The sequence below is a fragment of the Dryas octopetala genome, chromosome 4, assembly GCF_963921425.1.
Source record: "Dryas octopetala chromosome 4, drDryOcto1.1, whole genome shotgun sequence".
NCBI classification, from domain to species: Eukaryota; Viridiplantae; Streptophyta; class Magnoliopsida; order Rosales; family Rosaceae; genus Dryas; species Dryas octopetala.
The window spans coordinates 10,889,295-10,911,713 of NC_141369.1; the positions used below are offsets into that span (position 1 = coordinate 10,889,295).

The 22,419-nt window shown below is 35.8% G+C and overlaps 4 protein-coding genes and 1 pseudogene across 4 annotated transcripts; 3 read left to right on the top strand and 2 right to left on the bottom strand.

Moving 5' to 3' along the window:
* Positions 1-1,317: 1,317 nt before the first annotated feature.
* Positions 1,318-5,503, top strand: LOC147286743 (inactive TPR repeat-containing thioredoxin TTL3-like). The gene is made up of 7 exons (XM_086240073.1): positions 1,318-2,584; positions 3,347-3,542; positions 3,633-3,817; positions 3,900-4,233; positions 4,340-4,544; positions 4,623-4,729; positions 4,982-5,503. The coding sequence occupies exons 1-7, from the start codon at positions 1,569-1,571 to the stop codon at positions 5,132-5,134; spliced, it is 2,196 nt and encodes a 731-aa protein (XP_086096199.1). The 5' UTR covers positions 1,318-1,568; the 3' UTR covers positions 5,135-5,503.
* A 1,403-nt stretch (positions 5,504-6,906) lies between these two features.
* Positions 6,907-7,122, bottom strand: LOC147286744 (uncharacterized). Its single transcript, XM_086240830.1, has one exon. It carries the CDS (start codon positions 7,120-7,122, stop codon positions 6,907-6,909), a length of 216 nt encoding a protein of 71 aa, XP_086096956.1.
* Positions 7,123-8,624: 1,502 nt separating this feature from the next.
* On the top strand, positions 8,625-9,967 carry LOC147286745 (uncharacterized). The gene is made up of 3 exons (XM_086242180.1): positions 8,625-8,775; positions 8,865-8,909; positions 9,171-9,967. Exons 1-3 carry the CDS (start codon positions 8,644-8,646, stop codon positions 9,636-9,638), a joined length of 645 nt encoding a protein of 214 aa, XP_086098306.1. The 5' UTR covers positions 8,625-8,643; the 3' UTR covers positions 9,639-9,967.
* A 5,076-nt stretch (positions 9,968-15,043) lies between these two features.
* LOC147286746 (ubiquitin-conjugating enzyme E2 36-like) lies at positions 15,044-19,322 on the bottom strand. The gene is made up of 8 exons (XM_086240559.1): positions 19,142-19,322; positions 19,008-19,035; positions 18,094-18,180; positions 17,165-17,223; positions 16,097-16,138; positions 15,944-16,017; positions 15,579-15,676; positions 15,044-15,259 (listed from the first exon to the last, which is right to left on the bottom strand). The coding sequence occupies exons 1-8, from the start codon at positions 19,175-19,177 to the stop codon at positions 15,222-15,224; spliced, it is 462 nt and encodes a 153-aa protein (XP_086096685.1). The 5' UTR covers positions 19,178-19,322; the 3' UTR covers positions 15,044-15,221.
* Positions 19,323-20,839: 1,517 nt separating this feature from the next.
* On the top strand, positions 20,840-21,972 carry LOC147286747 (berberine bridge enzyme-like 23 pseudogene; annotated as a pseudogene).
* Positions 21,973-22,419: the final 447 nt, after the last annotated feature.

Genomic DNA, 22,419 nt, shown 5'->3' on the forward strand with positions numbered 1-22,419 from the left:
ATAAATATGTTCACAAATCGATACCTTAATATTTCAAAGTGAATTCGTTATAAATTTAGGATTAAAAATGTATTTCTATGTCATATGTATTTGTACTATAATTTTAATTTTTTTTTTTTGAGATAACAACTTTAGTGAATAAGTCTAATATAAAACAGAAAATTATGAATTGTTTTACTATTTCTATTTTTATTTTTCCTTTGACCCACAACTTGAACATGAACATGATGCCATTTGGCTAATGGCTATTGAGCATTTGAGCCTATTTCCAATTCAGGATAATAGAGGATAACAAATTTGGAGGCAATTTTAAATGGGTTGCTTAAAATAATGTGGCGTTTTAGGAATTTGGTATTTAATTAAAATGAGGAAAATTTAGAAAAGAAAATCACATTACCAAACTTGGAAGTATAAAAAGGAATCTAACCTGTAAGAATTCAAAGTTTGTCTGTTTCATGTTTTATCCAAATTCAAAGGATCATTCTAGAAGAAAAGAAATAGTAGGATAATGTTTTGTTTTTGTGTTTTGATTTTTAATTAGAGAGAGAAACTATAAAGATGTTAAGAAAAAAATGAAAAGAATCATATATTATGATTTCAAAATAAAAATAATTTATAATAGAATTAAGCTTTTAATATATCCTCTCTACTTTTGTCCTCACCTCTCTCAACTCTCTTCTCACCCCCTTCTTTATCTCTTCATTAAAAAAATAAATTTTCTAGTTTTTTTATTTATGTGACTACATTTGTTTCTCTCAAGAAATAATTGTTTAAGAAACTTTCAAATGGTTCTATTGAGCTTCATTTAATTTCATACGTAGAAATTGAACAAAGTCTACAAATTAAACAAAGTAAACGATAATTATGAGTCGATCAAAAAAATTCAACTTCAATAAAGTTCAACTTCCTTATAAATTATGCACTTTTTTTATTTTGAATGTAGTTTCAACTCCGAATAATTAAAAAATATTATAAAAGAAGTGTGAATAGCGCTTCTAAAAAAAAGCATTAAAGCAAATTAAGTAGGAACCAGTTAGTGGCCAAAAAAAAAAAAGGATAGGATCGAGTCAAATTGAAAATAAACAAGGTAATCATGGTTAGCCTTAAATTCATAATCCAATGCAATCTCATCCAATGTAATAGAGAGAGGAGAAGAAGAAGAAAATAAAAAAAATACTCAAAAATAGAAAAAGAAAATAAAAAAGGAAGAGGAAAATTCAATTTTATTTAAAATTTATGAAAGAAAAAGAGAGAAAATCTCTCTCTGGCTGACTCATTCAGTCATTCTTTGCTTGCTTCTTTTACATCACGGGATCCCCATCCCTTCTTTTTCTTCTTCCCTTTTCTTCTTTCTTATGTCTTCCTCTTCCTCACTGTCTTAACAAAACCCACCTCTGTTTTTTCCTACTGCTCTCTCTTTCTCCCTTCTCTTTGCTCTTCTTCTACTTACACACATTCTTGAATAACAAAGAAAGCTAGAAACACAGAGAGAGAGAGAGCGAGAGAGAGGGTAAGTGAGTTTGTGTGTGGTGGGTGTATTTTGCTTTCGGAAGCTGAGCTGGTTCAAAATGCCCCACACAGGAAAATCTATGCAAGAAATGGGTTTCGATTCCCTCACCAACAAGTTCCGTGACTCGCTGAGCTACACCACCGACGACGACAACCACCACAAGAACAAGCCCGATTTCAAAGAACTCGATCTGGGTTCGCCCGTTTCGCCATTGATGACGAGGAGCTCGGTCAATGGCAGCAATGGCGGTATTGGCGGCTGTGCAGGAGCAACCACTTCGAGCTGCAGTTCAGGCTCTTCCGGTTCGGTTTCGAGCAAAACCAGCAACACCCAGTTGGGAAAAAGATCGGACGGCAAACCCAAGAACCACTCCGGCGAGCTCTCGGTCTCGTCTGAGACGAGCTCGAGAGAGTCCGAGACCGTCCGATCCGGTACGACGGCGCGTAATTGGAGGCCGGCGCATCGGAGATCGGTCTCTGCTGGACCCCCATTGATCTACTCTGGTGGGAGCTTCACTAGCGGTGTTAGTACTAGTGCTAGTCTTGGTAATGCTTGTGGGAATGCCGCAACGAATTCGTTTTCGTCTTCTTCTTCTTCAAGCTCAGCCACCACTGTTTTTCCAAGCGGCAACATATGCCCATCTGGGAAGATCGTGAAGTCTGGCTTGGCTTGTAGAGCAAGCAACAAGACCGATGTTTTGGGGTCAGGGAGTGTGAACTACGGTCATGGAAGCATAGTCCGAGGTGGTCCGAAACCAGATGCCAGTTTGACTGGGAACATACAGTTTGCTGGAGAGTCTGTGATGGTGAAGAGGACAATGGGGAACTCTGATCCAGAGGAGGTGAAGAAGGCTGGGAATGAGCTTTACAGACGAGGCCATTTCGCCGAGGCATTGGCATTGTATGATAGGGCCATATCTTTGTCACCCGACAATGCCGCCTACCGGAGTAACCGGGCGGCGGCGTTAACGGCGCTCGGGAGGCTGGCCGACGCGGTGAGGGAGTGTGAGGAGGCTGTCAGGTTGGACCCTGGTTATGGGAGGGCCCGTCAACGGCTGGGTTATCTTTATCTTCGGTGAGTGTAGAAAACTGGGGACTTAAATTAATAGTTAAAAATGTAGGCTTTACTTGTTGGTTTTGTTGTTCCTCTTTGTTTGTATGGTTATGCTTTCTAGGAAATATATTTGTTCTACCTTACTTGTTTTCTCTGGATGAATGTGATTGGCCTGTTTGGTTTTCATCTACTTTGTGCTTAAATTGTGTTTCTTTTTGGTGTTGGTGTATTTGATGTGGGTTGGTTTCCGTTACCTCTGGTTTTTTGTTTCAGTTTTCTATTCTTTGGATTGGTAGATCAGAATCTTAGATATCATTGCTCTATGTTCCTGACAGTCTGAATGGTTGTTAGACCAGCCAATTATGGGGTTACTTTCTTTGAGTTTAGCATTTGAGCTTTAAGAAACTGTTGGGTTCTTTCTGTTTTTCTGTGCTGTTGAATTATGTTTCATTTATTTCTGTTGCCTCATCCTTGGTATATCTGGATTGATGAGTCTATGGGATATATGTTTGCATTCTAGTACTAGTCAATATGTTTCTGCCTTTTCAGTTTCAAGTCTGAAAATTCAAAGGTTATCCGTTGATAGATGCAAGGCTAGTAACATTCATGGGTAATTTATTTGCTCAGTTTTTAGTTTTAGTTATCTCCAATTGCTTCTGGGATTCTTACAAGTTTTCTCCAGTTTATGTTTATGCCTATCCATTCTCTGTCTTGTTGCATCATACTCTGTGCTGATCAAATTTAGTATCATCTCAGTTAATACATAGATTGGACATTTTACAGTTTTGGGCAAGTTGAAAATGCCTGCCACCACCTGTGTTTTCCTGGGCAACACCCGGATCAGTCTGAGTTGCAGAAGTTGAAGTCACTGGAGAAACGTCTGAAACAATGTGAAGATGCCCGTAAGCTTGGTGATTGGAAGAGTATGCTAAGAGAATCTGATGCAGCCATAGCAACTGGAGCAGAGTCCTCTCCTCAGGTAGAACCTAGCCTAAAGTCTCTTACTTTTATAAATTCATTTGGAACAAAGTTTTTCAAGTTGATTCAACTAATTAGAATCAAATTACAGCTTCTTGCTTGTAAAGTAGAAGCTCTGTTGAAGCTCCATCAACTCGAAGATGCAGAATCCAGCCTAACAAATATACCCAAGTTTGAAAATTGCCCTTCTTCTTGCTTGCAAACCAAGTTCTTTGGTATGCTAGTTGAAGCTTATGTGCTCTATGTCAGAGCACAGGTTGAGATGGCATTGGGAAGGTAAGCTCTGAAGTGGAAACTTAAAAAGCACAGCAGCTATGGCTTTTAGAGTGAGTGAGAAAGGATAATAGATTTCTTGCAGGTTTGAGAATGCAGTAGCTGCGGCAGAGAAGGCTGGACTGATTGATTACAGTAATGTTGAAGTTACGAGGGTATCAAATAATGTGAAAAAGGTTGCAAAAGCTCGTTCTCAGGGTAATGATCTTTTTAGCTCTGGAAGATTTGCTGAAGCCTGCTCTGCTTATGGGGAGGGCCTCAAATATGATAGTTCCAATTCTGTTCTCTATTGCAATAGAGCAGTTTGCTGGTCTAAGCTTGGACAATGGGAACAGTCTGTTGAAGACTGCAACAAAGCCCTCAAGATTCAACCTAATTACAGGAAAGCCCTTCTTCGGAGAGCTGTCTCAAATGCAAAGGTAATTGTCCTTCATATGTACATGTGGGTGGGGATTCCACTTTTTGAAATTTGTATTTGTTGATTTATATGTGATTGTTAGTGTCTTTTCTTGCGAAATTTTATAGCTTGAACGATGGGCAGAGGCAGTAAAAGATTATGAGGTCTTGAGGAGGGAACTTCCTGGAGACAATGAGGTTGCCGAATCTCTACACCAGGCACGAATTGCATTGAAGAAGTCTTGTGGAGAGGAACTTCATAATGTGAAGTTTGGTGGTGAAGTGGAAGAAGTTTCTAGTCTAGATAAGTTTAGAGCTGCAATATCATCTCCTGGTGAGTTTGATCCAATTTATTGGCCAGTAATTCAATCAATTCTAAGTCTCTTGCCTAACTGAAGATTTGAAATTTCAGGTGTTTCCGTCATTCATTTCAAAGTTGCATCAAATGAGAAATGTGAAGAAATATCCCCATTCATAAATATGCTTTGTGTCCGATATCCATCTGTTAAATTTTTCAAGGTAGGAAATTTATTGGTGTATATTCACCTCATGTTCAAGTGATCATTCCACTTCATTCCTACTGTTTTAGATGAGATTTATAATATGTTCACATTATTCATCGTATGTTTCAAAAGATAGATTGTCTCAAAGACCAGGATGCATTATGCTTATAAAAAAAATTTGGAAGGATGTCATCGTTGCACCTTATAATCACATCATCTTTATCTGTTGGAAGAATTTGCATTTAAATGGTTTGTTGTTTGGTTTTAGGTGGATGTGGAGGAGAGCTTAGCCATAGCAAAAGCTGAGAGCATAAGATCCGTCCCGACATTTAAAATTTACAAGAATGGTGAGAAGGTGAAGGAAATGGTCTGCCCAAGCCATCAGTTCTTAGAGGACTCAGTGAGAACATGTAGTCTCTAGCAGACACCGCCCATTTCTGGTCTGCCCTCATATATTTTATGGTAACTCTCCTAGTATTTACCATTAATCATTTCATACTAGGAATACCATTTTTACCTGTGACATAATCAGCAACTCAATTGTTTCATACAGTTTTTTTTTTAAGGCAGAGAAATCCTGCAGAGAGAAATAGCTTGTTAGTCCACATTTGGAATTATATATATTCTTTTTATTTAATTTTCTCTCTAGTTTTATTCCCTTTGCGGCTTTGCCTTTGGATTCCAATATTGGTTGTCCTTTTTCAAACTTTTTTGGTTCATATGCCAGCCTCATTTTGTGTCCATGTTCCTGATTCTGAGTAAAAGGAGCTGTGAAAGTGTGTACAGGTTTCATTATATTGTCCATCTGATTGAAAATTTTGGAGAGAGAGAGAGAGAAAAGGGGAGATGTTGGCTGGTAGGTGGCATTTGTGTAAGAGCATGGTACATACAATGTTTTAAAAAAAACGAGAGATTGAATAATAATGATGGTTGAGTGATGTAAAAGGTGGTGAATTTGGGATGCTTATTCTCAACATTTTTCGTTAATTCAATACCTTTTTCTTCTCAGCGACGTCAGCGTGGCTTTTGTGCTTTCCAAGTTTTGGGTTAATTGTTCCTCGTCTCGGTAACAGTCCATTTGGTGCTAACTTCATAATTGTCTTTTCTTTTCTTTTTCGAGTATGGAACTGACGCATACACCATTTTTCTCGTAATAATGATTATATGACTAACATGTGAGAAGAAGATGTGAGATAGGCTCGTTATATATGCAAGTTTTTTTATTATTGTCTAAAATCCACATGTATTATGTAATTTCAAATACTTGAAAAAATATTTTGAAAGTGTTATTTTAAATTTATTCTTCTTAAATAATCTATATCATATGTGGATTTTATTAGTAAATAAATTAATACTTTTAAAGTCTAATTAAGTAATTTATGCTAAAATCTAAAAAGATTAGGTAATAAAATTTCAAAAATAGTATAATTCTTTTGAATTGACACAAAAGGAAGTAAGGGTTCGTTTGGTTCAAGTTTTAGAGGCTTGAGAATGGAAAATTAATTCATTTTCATATTTGGTAAATACGGGGAAGAGAAATCAATTCCTGGCCTAAGGAATTTGATGCCCTTATTAGGGAGGAAATAAAACCATTGCTGGAGTAATGTAATTGATTTTCTCTTTAGGAAAGCATTTATTGCTTTATTTTTTTTGACAAAATTAACCATGTTATTATTTTAAAATAAATAATAGATTAAGGTATAATTGGAAATCTGACCAAACACAGCATTTATTGTTTTTAATTCTTAGTTTACTTTTCTAAACTTACCGAACACAAGAAAAAAAAATTCACATTTTCTTTATCCTGAAAAAATGCAAAGAAATTAATTTTCTAAGAAATCAATTCCGTGAATCAAACGGCCCTAAGGTTGAGGAATCCAAGCCCACTTGGGAAGTACAAAACTCATGTCCTAACAAACCCAAACTTATACACTCTGAAGCTCGTAACCAAACACTTCATCAAAGACCCAAAGCTCCATTTGGGCCTATACATCATAAGATCAATGCCCAAATATTCTACAAATAAATTCTACATGCTCCTTTAAATTCATCTGTACACCATCTGCATGTAAATAGATTAAGATACCTCCAATATTTTTATTATACAATTAATGCATGTAACCAATCTTATTATATTACATGGAGATAGATTAAGATACCTCCAATATCTTATTCGCACTTGAAGAAGTCATCCTAGCTCACGAGCTTGCTGATCATCTTGAACTCGTGCTCCACCTTCTTCGATTGCACGATCCACATGTACCCACTGCTCTCCACGAACCCCACTTCGATCACTTCAGCCAGCAGAAGAATGCCCCGAGGGAGTTCGAATTGTTGGAGGATTGAGATGGCCAGTTTCAGGCCTTCTTCGTGGCCTTTCTTCACAATGCCTCCTTCCTTCTCTGCCATGTTTTGGTTGTGTGTACTAGTACTCCTTGATTATAATGGCGCTAGCTTAAGACTATGCATCCCAATTTATATACTTGATTTGTGTATTTAATACTACATACATGGAACAAAGTACATGGTGGCCGGAAACCAAAGTATTTGCTTAAGGTTGGTCGTCACAAGTTTTGTACCACTTTGTTCTCTCGATCGTAAGTCCCACATATCACTAAGCTTTAGTCGATCTAGATTAATTTTTAATTCTTCATTTGGTCATGACTGCATATCCATGTTATATGCTGTATCAAAACCCATATTAAATGAAGCTACGTAAAGCTTTTGAGAATGCTAGCCTATAACTACATTTTTTTTTATGTATCTATCACCCATGGTTGATCAAATAATGGAAATTATGGAATTATGTTTGAAATAATGTCTGATCTCATATATAATAGACAAGTTACAATCTATGAGAAATTATTATATGTGTGATCGTAACATTACGTGACATAATGAAGTGGCGTTACCAATCCACTTAAATTGTAATACACAACAATCTTTAATTTTTAAAATCTCAAACCTTAACAAATACCTTTAATATCGTACATGTGTTATAATTTAAGTGGATTAGTAATATCACATTATCATATCATGAGGTGTTACAGTCACATATAATAATTTTTTACAATTTAAGTTTTCAAAATGGTATGGGCAGGGGATGAGTTGGGGTGGGTTGTGATTGGGTTATAATTAGACTGGGCTGTAGTCTAACCCTACGAAAAACTATAAAGGAAATTTTGTATAAGGTTATCCCATATAGTCCTCAATATATGTAGATTTGTTTCTGGTTTGATAGCCTATAATACCAAAATTTCTCGCAAGTGACATAATATTACCCCAAATTACATGAAACTCACGTATTTATTTTAAACTATAATATATATTGAGGTCATTTTGGAAATACTGAAATATGGTGACACTTTTGTTTTGGAAATAGTGAAATATGGTGACAATTTTCGACATGGTAACACAACAATAGGACCTAGCTAGTACAACAGAAAATTAGCGGGTTAGATTTGATCATTATTTGATACTAATTCATATATAACACAACATGTTAAATTAACATAAATAAATAAGAAACATATTAAGTTAGTGTGAATAACTTTAATTTTTAACCCATCAAACTGGTTCAATTGGGATAGAATCATAGAAGTAATCGCTAGACTTTGATACAGTATTGTATGAAAGGACTATAACATGATTAATAAGCAGATGGACTGAATTAGTATCCAAAGTAAGTATTTTGACTCGATTAATTAAATAGATTGAGTTACAATTGATTAATATTTGAAATAACCAGGAAATTAAGCGCCTTTTTGGTCTGGTAAACCGTAAATATAACAACCGGCCTATTAAAAGAAAATTAAAAAAATGATATATATTGAGGTCGGAAATTAAAAATTGGACAGCATATATAAAGAGAAGAGTAGGCAAAATAGAAGAGCAGAAAAAGCAAAAGAGAAAGCAGTAGAGTGAAGATCGATGGAGATGGCGAGTGCTGTGAGCAAAGCGAAGACGATGAGAGTCAAGAACGACAAGATGTCTCTCGAAGATTACCTCCTTCTCCTTCACTCTCACTCCCACCTCCACCTCACCGTCGTTCATCTCAATCAGGTACCTAACTCTCTTCTTCTTCTTCAATTACATTTTCAATTTTCAAATTCATTTCTTCTTATTTTTCCCTAATTTTTGTGGTTTCGCAGCTCATCAGCATGCACGGCTACAAGAAAATCCACAAAGTTCCCAAGGTCAAATTCGATCCTAGCCTCTGTTTGCCTGTTTGGCTCCCGAGAAAATTTTAATTGTTGAATTTATGTTACTTTGGTTTGATTATCTATCGTCATGATTTGCTCTCTCGCGTTTTATTTTCTTATTTATAGTTGATTTGTTGACAATGTGCTTGCTACGCTAGCTCTCGATTTTCTCACACTTTCTCGGTAACCAAACGCAATATTCTAACTAATTCCGTCCAATTCTTCTCTGTTTTTCCACGATTTTCAACTCTCTAGCAAAATCTAATCGACGCGGTGAGCACACTGAACCTGGTGGATCCGAGTCGCTCCACGCTCAAGGACTACATCTCGCCCTTGGTCATCACCACGCTCGATGACGTCATCGCCGACCTTAATGAGCTCAACTGGCAAGAGTGCTGCGTCACCTCCATCGAAACCCTGAACTCGTGGAAACACGCCGTCGTCTCCTCATCCCCTGCTTCTCCTCCTCCTCTCGCGAGCCCCCGCAGCAACGACGCCGTCCGACACCGCAAGACTCTTAATCCGAGATCCAACGGCGTCGTTTCAGCTCCCAACGGTGCTTCCCCGCAGTGTTTGGCTTCGGAGATCACTGCTGATCATCCGGCGAAGAAACTGGTTCCGAGGAAGAAGAGGAAGAGATCGGCGAAACGCGCCAGCGGCGGCGGCGGTGGCCCCAACCATCGTGCTCTGGATTGCGTTTCGTACGGATCGACATCGTCTTGAATTCGTAGGGTAATGAATTGAATTTGAATGGTTTGTTTTGACTTTTGAGGTCTCTGTGTGTGTTTCGGATTTCGGATTCTGTTTTCGTGTTTCGGTTTCGGTTTCGGCTGTTTTCGTTGGAATTGGCGGGAGCTATGTCACGCGATCGGTGCTTGCTTGCAGTGATTGGTTAGTGGTTAGTGGTAGATCTGTGATATTCGTAAAAGAGGGGGTGTTTCTGTACATTCCACTTCAGACAGTGGTACATTTGTGTTTAACAACTAGTGTTATGGGTATTTCGGTCTTTTTCCATTTTCTGAATCTGTGGTTTCCGCTGTACAACTGTACAAGGCTAGTGAATTAATACAGCTCAAATTGTTTAATCAGATTTCGATCTTTTGCTTTTATTGGCCAAAAAAAGTGGATTTTCTGTTAGTAAAACTTTACTGTATTCTAAATTTCTAATATCTATATATTTGGGATTATAGGGTGCCGCATTAATACTGAGAACTTGACCCATTTGCTTCACAAATTTTAAGCCCTTACTCCAAACCAACTTAAAGAGGCTTAAAAAGGAGACTCCATAGTTCTGCAAAAATTGTAATTTATCAAATTATGTACTCCATTTCGAACATAAATAAAACCTACTTATACAAATGGATTATCACCTCTATGAAGTATTAACAATGTAATACATGGTTTTAAAATGTAGTAGAATGAATTGTTTTATCCTTCTAAAGAAGACACTGATTTTCCATGTGGCTAATCTGGTCTAAACTTCCTGAGCTACTTCTCTATATTTACTTTGGCTTTGAAGGGCCATATAAATTTCACTGGAACTTTCTCAACCATGGAGTCATGGAGAGAAGTTTACTTCTCAAACCCGCACAAATAAATGGCCAAAATTTTTTTATACATAATCAAGTATAAGAATATAATGACGAAATCACAAACTAATACAATTGTATTTTTTTATATGAATTTGTATTTGTTTTACAGCAGCAGATACTAATGACATTAAAATTTAACTATTATGATGAATATGATTGACGAGCAATTAATCCCCAAAATATAACCCCAAAAAAAAAAAAAAGGAAATCCACATAACCCAGATTTCAATATAAAGAAGTAGAATAAGAAAAAAAAAAAATTGTAACACTACATGATATGTAATTGCAGAATTATCTGAATCCCATTCTTAGCGACCTGGACTTGGAGTTGGAGCTGGTGGCTTGAATGGTATTAACCTCCTGATCAATTGCTTTTCTTTTCCTAGAATTTGATGCAGAGGAAGGGATGAACTGAATTGCTGATTGAAGTGAATTGTTGTTGTATTTGTAGAGGTTGGTTACATCAGCAAGAGGCTTCCTCCTCAACCTTATAAGCTTACATTTCTTGGCAGACGACCCATTTTCAGTAACTGGGTTGCTCAGATTTGCCTGCTTTGCAGAGAATGGAGAGATGTTCTCTTTGTTGTTGTGGTCACAGAAAGCAATGGCCATGGCCTCCACTATTGATAACAAAGTGTTTGAGAGTTGAGAGTTGAGAGTTGAGAGAGGGTGAGAAAGTTGGTGTTAGTTTGTGAAGGATGGTTGGGTTGGAGTTGAAGCTGAAGGAGTGAGCTATTTGTAATGTTGGTTTGTGCCATGGCTCCCAATTCTATTTGGGAATTGGAGGGATGTTTGAATCTTTCTTCTTTGCTTTTGTTTTTTCTCTGTTTTTTTCAGAGGGTTAAATGTTGAGCTTTTGAATTTTAGTTTCAAGGAGGGAGGGAGGGAGTTGAAAATTGAATTTCATTTATTTTGATAAATAAAATGTCGGCTATATTGCTCTCATTAATTAATTAAAAAATTAATTAGAATTGTGGTCATGACGTCATGTGGCGTAGGGATTAGGAAGGGAGGGGCAAGAGTGAGATTTTAAAATTTTGGAGGTGGCAAATGCCAAAATGCCGACGATACAAAAAATGTTAAAAAGTTTGTGAATTGAATTCCCGGGTCTTCTTTAGTCTGAGCCAAATGTCAAGACTCAAATGAAAAATGATACACAAGTAGTAGAAAACTTTGGGTTTGGCGGGGAGTGGAAGGAGTCAAATATTTCCTTTAATATTTTGTGGTTCCATTTTTTTGTTATTTACTGAGACAGTTAGCAATTAATAGAGACGACATCGTTTAATCAAATTGAGATTTCCCTTTTGATATTTTGCTCTTTTTTTTTTTTTGGCTAAAATTTGCATTTTGGTTTTTTACAGCCAGTAAAACTGTTAAACTGCTTGATTGATTTTCATCACGAATTAGTACTAGCATTTTAGTTGTATTAGATTAATGACTACTTGACTAGTATCTTAATCCAAGAAAAATGGGATCTGTCATTTTTTTCAGAGTTTCAGTGTTGTTTAATTATGTGCTCTTACCAAGTATAATGCAGAGAGGTCAAAATATAACAACCAAACACAAGAATGAATACAAATTCAGTTAGCATGCTAAATGAAAACTAATTACACCATTTGTGTCCTTCAAGGAAAAATAAAAAAGTACAGTATTTGGACCAACCAAATAGGATATTAGGAGCCATGGTCTAATAGAAGAAAAAAAGTAGAATTATATTTTTTTTTTGTTTAATATGAATTTATATTTGTTTTACAACAGCAGATACTAATGACATTGAAATTGAACTATTATGATGAATATGATTGATGAGAAATCAACCCAAAAGAAGTGAAAAGAAAAGCTTCCTAAAAAGCCACATAACCCACATGTCAATATGAAGAAAGTAATTGCAAAATTATCTGAAGCCCATCCTTAGAGACCTGGACTTGGAGTTGGAGGAGCTGGTGACTTGAATGGTATTAACCTCCTGATGGTCAATTGCTTTTCTTTTCCTAGAATTTGATGGTGCAGAAAAAACAGAAACAGAGGAAGGGAACTGAATCTGAATCTGAATTGGTTGAAGTGAATTGTTGTAGACATTGGTTATATCAGCAAGAGGCTTCCTAATCCTCAACCTTATATTCTTATTGGATTTCTTGGAAGATGACCCATTTTCATGAACTGGGTTGTGGCTCAGCTTTGCCCTTGCAGACAATGGAGGAGGGATATTCTCTTTGTTGTTGTGGACCTGGTCACAGCAAGAGCAAGCAATGGCCGTGGCCTCCATTAGTAAGAAGAAAGGGGTATGTTTGAGAGTTGAGAGAGGATGAGGAAGTCGGTGTTAATTTGTGATGGAGAGTTGGATTGGTGTTGGAGTTGAACCAAGGAGGGAGGTATTTGTAGTGTTGGTTTGTGCCATGGCCTTTTAATTCTATTTTGGAATTGGAGGGATGTTTGAATCTTTCGTCTTTGCTTTTGTTTTTGCGTTTGTTGTTTTAAAAAAGGTTGAATGGTGGGTTTTTGAATTTTAGTTTCAAGGAGGGAGGGAGTTGAAAATTTGACTTCGATTAATTTCATGGGTTCATGTTGTAATGTATTGCTTTGCTCTCATTAATTAATTAATTAATTAATTAGAATTGTGGTCAATGGTCATGTGTCATAGGGATTAGGGAGGGAGGGGCAGAGTGGGATTTTGTAATTTCAAGGTGGCAAATCCCAAAATGTGAGAGCCAAATGCCAACAACACAAAATGTTAGAAAGTTTGTGAATTGGATTCCCGGGTCTTCGCTCTTCAGTTTGAAGGTGAAGTGAATGATACAAAAGTAGAAAACTTTGGGTTTGGGCGGGGAGTGAGAATTCCAAAATTCCAAAATTCCAAAATTCCAAATTCCAAAATTCCAAAATTCCAAAATTCCAAAATTCCAAAATTCCAAAATTCCAAAATTCCAAAATTCCAAAATTCCAAAATTCCAAAATTCCAAAATTCCAAAATTCCAAAATTCCAAATTCCAAATTCCAAAATTCCAAACTTTGGCTTTGGGTTTGAAGGTGAAGGAGCCAAATTCGAAAATTCCAAAAACAAATTAATTAATGTGAGAGTGTGAGACCCAAATTAAATCTGGATTTGGATTTCTCTCATGTTTGTAAATGGCGTCATCATCAACTATGATCATGCTCATGCGACCAATAAAGCTAGGAGCCTAGGACATTATTTACCCAAAAAAAAACTTAATTATCTATTAATTTCTGACAATATTCAAAAACTTTCATGTAGCTTTTTTATTTAATTTTTTTTGGTGTGCACTGCAACAGATGTAGTGACACTATAATGTGTTGTTTTTTGGGATTATCAGAGGTTATTTGGGTGTATAAATATGTTTTAATATGGTATAGGAAATTTATGACTTTAGATTTTAAGATTTATAGTTTTTATTAGGGATACTAGGTGTCATTGCAATGCAAAAGTGTAGTGACAATAATATATCACTAAGCAAAAAACTATATGTTGTTTGAGCGATCAAATAACGTGTTTGAAATATTGTTGTTAAAGTTTTAACATATTCTACATGTGAATTTATGAATAAAATCAAAATGTGTCAGTCCCTCAGCAATAAATCCTCAAAAAAAAAAAAAAAGGATAAAGAGGCAAAAATTAATATATTAGATTGTAAACGATAAATGTAGGGATTGACTAGATTGGTTCCATTTTTGCTTAAAACTACAAAATGAACCGGTCTATTCCGTTTGAATATTTCCCAAACCAAAACCAACCAAATCAAAATCTTAAAGATTAGGTGGTGAGGGTAGGTGAGATAAGGGTTATAATTAGACTAGGTTAAGATTCGATTCCCTCCAATGTAACAAAAAAAAAACAACCAAATAAAAAATCATCAACAATTCTAAACTTAACTTTTCATTTCAGGCTACTTGGACTGCTTATCTGCGTTTCATTTGAGTAGTAGTTCACTGGGAATATAGTGTAGATTGCATGTTTGTTTAGTTAACAAGATCAAAGACCATGGTGATGCTACATAATACATTAATACATATCCAAAGAAAAGAGGCAAGAGGAGAGAGAGATGGGGGAAGATGGAGAGTTGGAGTCTTGGAGAGGCACGACTGGAGAGAGAGTTGTTTTAAAGACAGGCGAGACTTTCTTTTTAAGGACACGAGTCTAGTTTGTTTGACTCAATAATTAATGATAGCTCTTGGATTTCATCAAAAATTTGTTAAACATGTACATCCACTCAGCATATGAGGCACAAAGTCAGTGAGTGCCTAACCATACATCCACTAATTTGAGTGCCTAACCATATATATACAAGCATCTTGGCACAAACCAATTGATAAAAGTTCCATCTTGCAAAATAAAAATCAAAAACTTTGCTTTTAGCTTACAAAAGATCTAATCACAATCTGGTATGATGGTATCCCTCTCGGCAACCACCAATTTTTTTTTTTTTTTTTCTTAATAAAAAACAAACCTACGGTGTAAATGAGATATTAAACAACATTGGCAACAACAATGAACATATGGCATTTGAGATCTATTTGGCCTTTTGATCGTGCAAATCTCAAGCTTGCCATTTGAGGAGAATGAAAGTGATTATCAACATAGATTTCATGTACTTGAGAATATTCATGTTTAATAGTTCATATGTTTTAAGACCAAAGGCATACATTTAGTTTAACATACGATCAAGATATGAAACTTCTGAGCAATAAGCTATCAACGTTATTCACCACTTCCATATAAACGGGTCCATTCCTTTGCTGCACGATTCGAAGGAAAATGAATCAGTACAAGTAACAAATGTATTCTGTAAATTCATGCTAAAGATTTGGAATTAATAGTCAAAAAATCAAGTAAAATGATCAATGGATGAAATGAAGAAAAATTTGAAGCTCTGTACAAAGTGACAGGTTATCGTCTTTTTTCTTTATCTTTATTTTCATTCCTTGGCCAAGAAAGGCCAACTACCTCAACAAGCCTCTGCTGCTGTCAGCCATCAAGTTTTTAAACTTATTTAAACTTACACGGCTAATACCTGAATATAAACCAACTAGAGTAGTGGAATTAAATTGATAATACCTGTCTCAACAGCTTCTGCTTCATTTGTCTTCCAGTGCTTCGCAATGTTCTCGGAAAGTGGATCATCAGGGTTTGGAGCACTCAGAAGTGCTTGGATGCTGATCCAGTGAAACATAGTAAATTGTGTTAGTAGTCTATTATATATCATGGCACAGGAACCTAACAATATAGTGATGACATATTTTAATTTATTATGCCAAAATTAAGTGCAGTGACATCCCATTTAAGAAGAGAGTTGAGATTTGAATATTGATGCTCCTAACATAATGGTGAGCAGACTTTCCATTTTCTTTTCCAGATCAAGATAAACTACTATTTTAACATGCAATAATATTGCACTCTATTGTAGGGACACAAAATGTCACCTCAGCAATACTGTTCGGATTTGGAGGGCTGGACTCCATTTGTCTTTCAGAATATCAAGGCATATCCTCCCAAGCTGCCAAAAGAAAATCTTTCCTACTAAGAAACATCATAATTGAAACAAAGAAAAGGGGTGATAGGAAAAAGCTACTTGCCTTATCAATGTTAGGATGATATATTTTGGTCAGGAAACGGACCTGTTAATGGGAAAACAATAGAGGACAAGAGATTGTTCAGCATTTGACATTATCTAAAGACCACAAAACCTATGATGAGATGCAATAATGTTAAGAAAGAAATATCTTTAGGAATCAAAACCAACTTCCACTTCAAAAAAATTTCAATACAACTAAGGGGAAGCCTATTGGCCAAAATCATGAAATCAGCACCTGAAGATTAGAAAATATGTACAATAACAGTTTCAGTCAAGTTATGTGACCACAATACACTATTATTAATAAAAAAGGGTGGGATTAATTTGTTAATGAGTTCCATAATCAATATCCAGTAAATACCAAATTGCAGAAAGTAACTTCTCATTGTGGGAACAATAAAAAATCAATCGCATAATCACAGTAAGACTAATCGACTGGCCGAATCCTTCAACATATCCCCAAGATATCCTAGATTCACACTACTGAATACACTAGAACTTGAACACTTAAGTCCTTCGTAGTAATTTTGCATGAATCCATCCCCCCAGGAGAGGGGGCTACATGCACGAGTCAATTTGGCACCTGGAAAAGTTCTCCTAAACATCAGAATAGAGAAGCATACATATATAATCCTTGCTGACAATACAGTAGGTATTTTTGGTCAAAAAAACTCTACAGTCTACAAAATGGCCTCCTTTTCCAGAAAGCAAATTTGATATTGGAACTCTATTCTTCTCATGAGAAGTATTTTCATCGATAATATTGCTAACCAATATCATAAAAAAGCCTGCTTATTTGTGACTTTCATTTTCAATGCTTCATCAAGAATAACTTCATAGAATAAAAGGCCACACCTGCTTTCCCGATGAATTAATATGGTCATGGAAGTATGGAACAGGCATCAGCACGCATGCACACATCCAAACACACACACACACAATCAATAGGAACCCCATGACTTAAACTTTCAAATCAACCACACGAAAGCTGTAGTATACTATAGTGAGCATCTACCAGAAGATAAGTACGAACATATGACATTAATATACGCCTTAAGTACATATTTACCTTGGGAGGTGCCATTGGATATTCTTCGGGCAAAAACAATTCCAACTTGAAAACCCCACCTAAGTAGAAATCAACAAATAATTGCATATGACATGGCATACCAACATGAGGTGAAGATAAATAAACAAATTTATCATTTAAGAAACAAAGTGATACCAAACCCTTCACAAAATAGCACAACAGCAGGTAACTTTCTATTTAAATGGTTATGTTTGAGTGCAGATACAGTAACATGTAACCCAAAGTTACCCACCTAGCAATTATAATATTTGATCTCAGAAACATTGGTGGCATAGGAATGGCCAATGCAATTGTAAAGGAATAGCTATAAAAAACTAATCTTCAGCTAGTGTATAAGTCCAAATCTCACCTGTATAACCAATAAAAGTTTTGAACCAAAAGAAGAAAGGCATATTCTCTTCCCAATAGAATCCATTGGCACGCAAGCCATTATTTAAAAACAATCCCTTAAACCCTTAAATTTTTTTTAATAAAAAAAAATGAGAAGGAAAAGGAAGGAAAAAGAAGAGGGAAAGACTAGCCCTATCATCCTTGTGACATAGCCACACAATTTCTCTGTGTTATTCCAAAAGAAAAATGTTATCCCAAATCTAATGATCCATAGAAAACTTTTGCATGGAATCATGAGCTTGTTAGGTTGTTACTTGTTAGTCTTGTGACAATCACTCACATTAGTCATGTGATGATCACCCACAGAAATAGAAACAATACTATTAAAATTTTATCTTATGCAGATATTCCAAGTTCTAAAGTATGAATGAATTATTCAGAAATACATCAGAAGACAAGATTTATAGCATATTTTCAGTTTTCACCACAATGGAGAATAAAGTAAAAGGCGAAGATTAAGGGGAAACAAATCCTTCAACAAAAGAACTAAATTAGAGAAACAATGTGTGTCTAATCACCTTCATAAGGAGATTGAGCTGGACCAAGAATCATAACATTAAAATATCGCATGTTCTCTTCTGAAGGAGAAGCACTAATTCCCGGAGCTGCAAAACAAGATCTTAGTTTCATGAGAAGTCATTACATCAACTTTGAAATTTCAACAGCTACCAGAACAGGTTTTTGAAGTTCAAGCTAAATTAACATTATCCTATCATTTCTAGGCTCGTCAACATATAGATGAGGCCTGGTACCACAGAGAGAGTAAGAAAAAAAAGTTTATTCATAGTGCGGTAATGATACAGTTTATGTAGTGTACCTAAAGTTAGGCAACAGTAAGCAATAAAAAGCGTGTTGTCATGCTACGCTCTCAAAAGGGATTACTAGTAGCCATGAGAGCACCAACACATTTTGACGATCAAAAATGCATATCTGAAATATAACTCAGTGCGCTCACACAGTAAGATGCCTAAGGAAGCCTTTGAAAAAGAGCATTGCACATGGTATTCCCGTAAATTCTTTTGGAAAGCAGGATGCAAAGTTACCATGTGTCTGTAATTCATAAAAGCAACTGTATCTTTGGGTATGGCCTAAAACTTGGTAAAAAATGCAGAGAGAAGCATGACCCATAACTTGAAATAGGAGTAATTAATTAATTCACTTGCCAAACAGAGTCCAGGAGATTCTCCTAACAAAAGCACTTTTTCGTGCTTAACAGTAAAGCTAAAATGGAATTTTGATGTCTTTCCCTGTAAAAAGCACTAAAATCTACTTTCCAAGGGCCCAAGCACCCTAGACTATTCCATAATTACAACAATTAAGTCTCAACCTAGAAACTGCTCAACTATTCCTCAATTAATTACCATAATTTAAGTTCAAACCACAATTTCGCGTATATATAATGAACGAGAGCGAGAGATAGAAAGAGAGAGACCTGGTTCGCTAAGAAGCCTCTGCGTCTCCTATTGAATCACACACAAGCAAGCACATAAACGCAAAATCAGAAGCAGAAAATGAAAAATAAATAAGAATTATAGAATAGAGAGATCGGAGGGTATGGAGGTGAACCTTGATAATTCTTCGAGGGAGATTGCTGTTCGCCATGAAGTCTCTCTTCTTCGCTTGGAAGATTCCAGAAGACTCAGAACTCAGAAGCTTAAAGCCAAGAAAGGAAGGGAACGAAGGGGAATCTCTCTCTCTCTCTCTCTCTCTGTGCTGTTCTGGTGGTGGTGGTGGTTTTCAACTTCAGAGTCTTTGAATTTACAAGTGGCCTCCGCAATTGTTATTTATTTGTTTTCTTCCCATTATGACTTTTGACTTTATGTAGCTTTTTTGGGTCACCGACCAATGAAGTTGCTTGATTTGCTTTGCCTTTTTAACGTTTTGCAGTTGCGTGACAGAAATTATTTTGTATAATCACAGTGGCATGATTACCATCACATTACCTGGTGTAAGAAATCAACGCGTTATATAATATAGGTTGATGTGTCATCTACGATCTACCTATATTATAATATATATTATAGTTATATCACGATCATAATATTAGAGTTATATACAATAATTTTTTTGTAACGCACTAATGTGTTTATAAAAATTTTGATAAAATTTTTATATCAATTATTATTTATTATGTATTTTTTATATAATTAGGATATTCAAATTTGGAACATCTCCAAAATTGGTAAGTGAAATACAATTAAGACTGATAGCTAGTTGAGTAGTTGCCGTATCAAATTTATTATGTTAACGTGGTTAGGTTTATAAAGAATCAAGAAATTTTCAATTGATTTTAATAAATAGTTTTTCACTTTTTCCTAGTTGAAAACACAACATCCAAATTGAAAATTACTAAAAATTTATCAAATTATGAGCACCAACAAGCACTCATTGTACTTTTAATTGTTAGATTTAATACAAATTTTAGCATTTAAAATTCAATTCAATAGTGATTATACATTGTTCCTTGACGGTTATCGAAAGTTGTATTATGGTGGGTAGACGCCCGTAGAACTACAAATAATAACTTGGGAAGAAATTCTGTTTTTAAGACATTGCAATATGCAAACCCCTATTGAAGGTTCAAGATAGTATAATTAAATTTTATCTTCTGTATTTTATAATGTGTACATATATTATTGTTATTTTGTTATTCTTTAAATTTTTTAAATAAAATTCATATTTACTGATTTTAATAATCCAACAATATGAAGCTTATGTTAAGAGAGGCAATGACAATGGTTTAGTTATATTTGTTATGATTCATCAAAGCAACTCATGCACTAGCTCACTAACTCATAGATCAAGAATATACCCTCTACTTGGCCTCTAGTAGCTCGATCAGGTCCACCACTCAATCATATAGAGACTAAGCTTATTACAATCTTCACAGATTGAGCAGAAGTAACAAGCCAAATTGAGATCATCTGTTAATTAAGCAAACATTCCACTCAGCAAGACAAGACAATACTCAAAATATATATCATGTAGCTAACAATTAAACTAAAATCTAGAAGCCTAGGTCCTCATCATAGAGATGGAGTTTCCTGCATGCACTAGTTTCTTTGCTTTTGATATCAGTTTCATGGACAACTTGTAATGCAATCAGTAGTGAAAGTTTCAGGCAGTGCATGACAACTCAATTCAGTTCCTAGACCACAACTTCTGAAATTATTCATGCCTCAAACTCATCTTTATATTCGTCTCTCTTGTAATCTTAGCAGCAAAATTGGACATCAAAACCTGTTTTCATTGTTACACTTTTCAATGAGCAGAAATCATGGCTTACAAATTAGGGTCAGGAATGGAGGACATGACTATGAAGGCCTATCTTACCTTTGTAAAACCCCATTCATTATCATTGACCTCATCAACCTTCATAGCATTGCCAAGAAAAGTGGAATCCATGGATTTCCAGCAGGGGTATGTCCGTCCTATAATGTAAGGGTTGGTGGGCACTTGAGTGGAGGTGGGTTTGGTACCTTAGTGAGGAAGTATGGCCTAGCAGCTGACAATGTCTTAGATGTTTACCTAATTGATGGTAATGGAAGAGTCATTGACAGAGAAACAATGGGTGAATATGTGTTTTGGGCCATTTCGAGGAGGCGGTGGAGTAAGCTTTGGGGTCATACTGTCATGCAAAATCAAATTGGTTTTGGTTCCAGAAATTGTGACTGGTTTTTACAGTTTCCAATAACATTGGAACAAGGTGCTAGCAACCTTGTTCACAGGTGGCAATACATTGCAGACGAGCTACATGAAGATATTTTGTTTAGAGTCATCATTCAAAATGTGGGCAATGGGAATCAAAAAACAAAGTAATCCCATTAATGAATTAAGAGCTTTGCAAAGCTGCTATTGCAGGCAAAATACTGCATTGAAATGAGTTGGATCCAATCTGTCCTTAGAGGTCTTACTGGTGAGGAACCCGGATCTCTACACGAGCTATTTCAAGGCAAAATCTGACTTTGTGAAGCAACCCATACCAGAAGGTGGACTAGAAGGGATTTGGGAAAGGTATCTGGAAGAAGAAATAGTGCTTATGATCATGGAACCTTAGGGTGGAAGGATGAGTGAGATTTCAGAATCTATAATTCTTTTTCCCCATAGAAAAGGTAATTTGTAGAACATACAGGACCTACTAGTCAAGTGAAAAGTAAGTGGGGTTAATGGAGCCTTATCTTTCTACTTCTCCAAGAGCTGCCTATATCAACTATAGGGAGATTGATTTGGGGGCCAACAAGCAAGACAACACAAGCTACTTAGAAGCAAGTGCTATGGTTACAAAGTACTTCAAGAGACTTGCACAAGTGAAGAACAAGGTTGATCCTGACAACTTCTTCAGAAATGAAGAGAGTATTCCACCTCTTCCTGCATTGTTTAGCATCACAGAAGTTTAGACCAAAACTTCCTTCTAGTTTGGTTTCTCTGAGGAAATTAAGAGCTTTTTTCCATGTGCAGCTAGTAAGCCTAACAAAGCAACACCTCTCATCATAGTTTGCAGCTGAATTATAGACTTGCAGTTGGAAAGAGAGAAATACATGAAAGAATAATAAAGTACAAGGCTTGCTGTTTTAGCTTCCCATAAACTCCATCCCTAAGTAACTAAGATTTGGGATTTATTTTCTTTCTTTCTGTTTTTAGTTTAGGCTAACATTTACACATGAGATTAACCTTTTTGGCATATTTTAGACAGGCAATATTAGATGTTATGCTAACATTACAACTGTTGATTTTGAATGAAGTGAAGATTGATTGTTATAATGCTGTCAAATTTAACTGACTTCAGAATTTGCAAGCAAATGTGAGAAATGCATTCTAAGAACTTGCCATTTTGTAGCACTTAG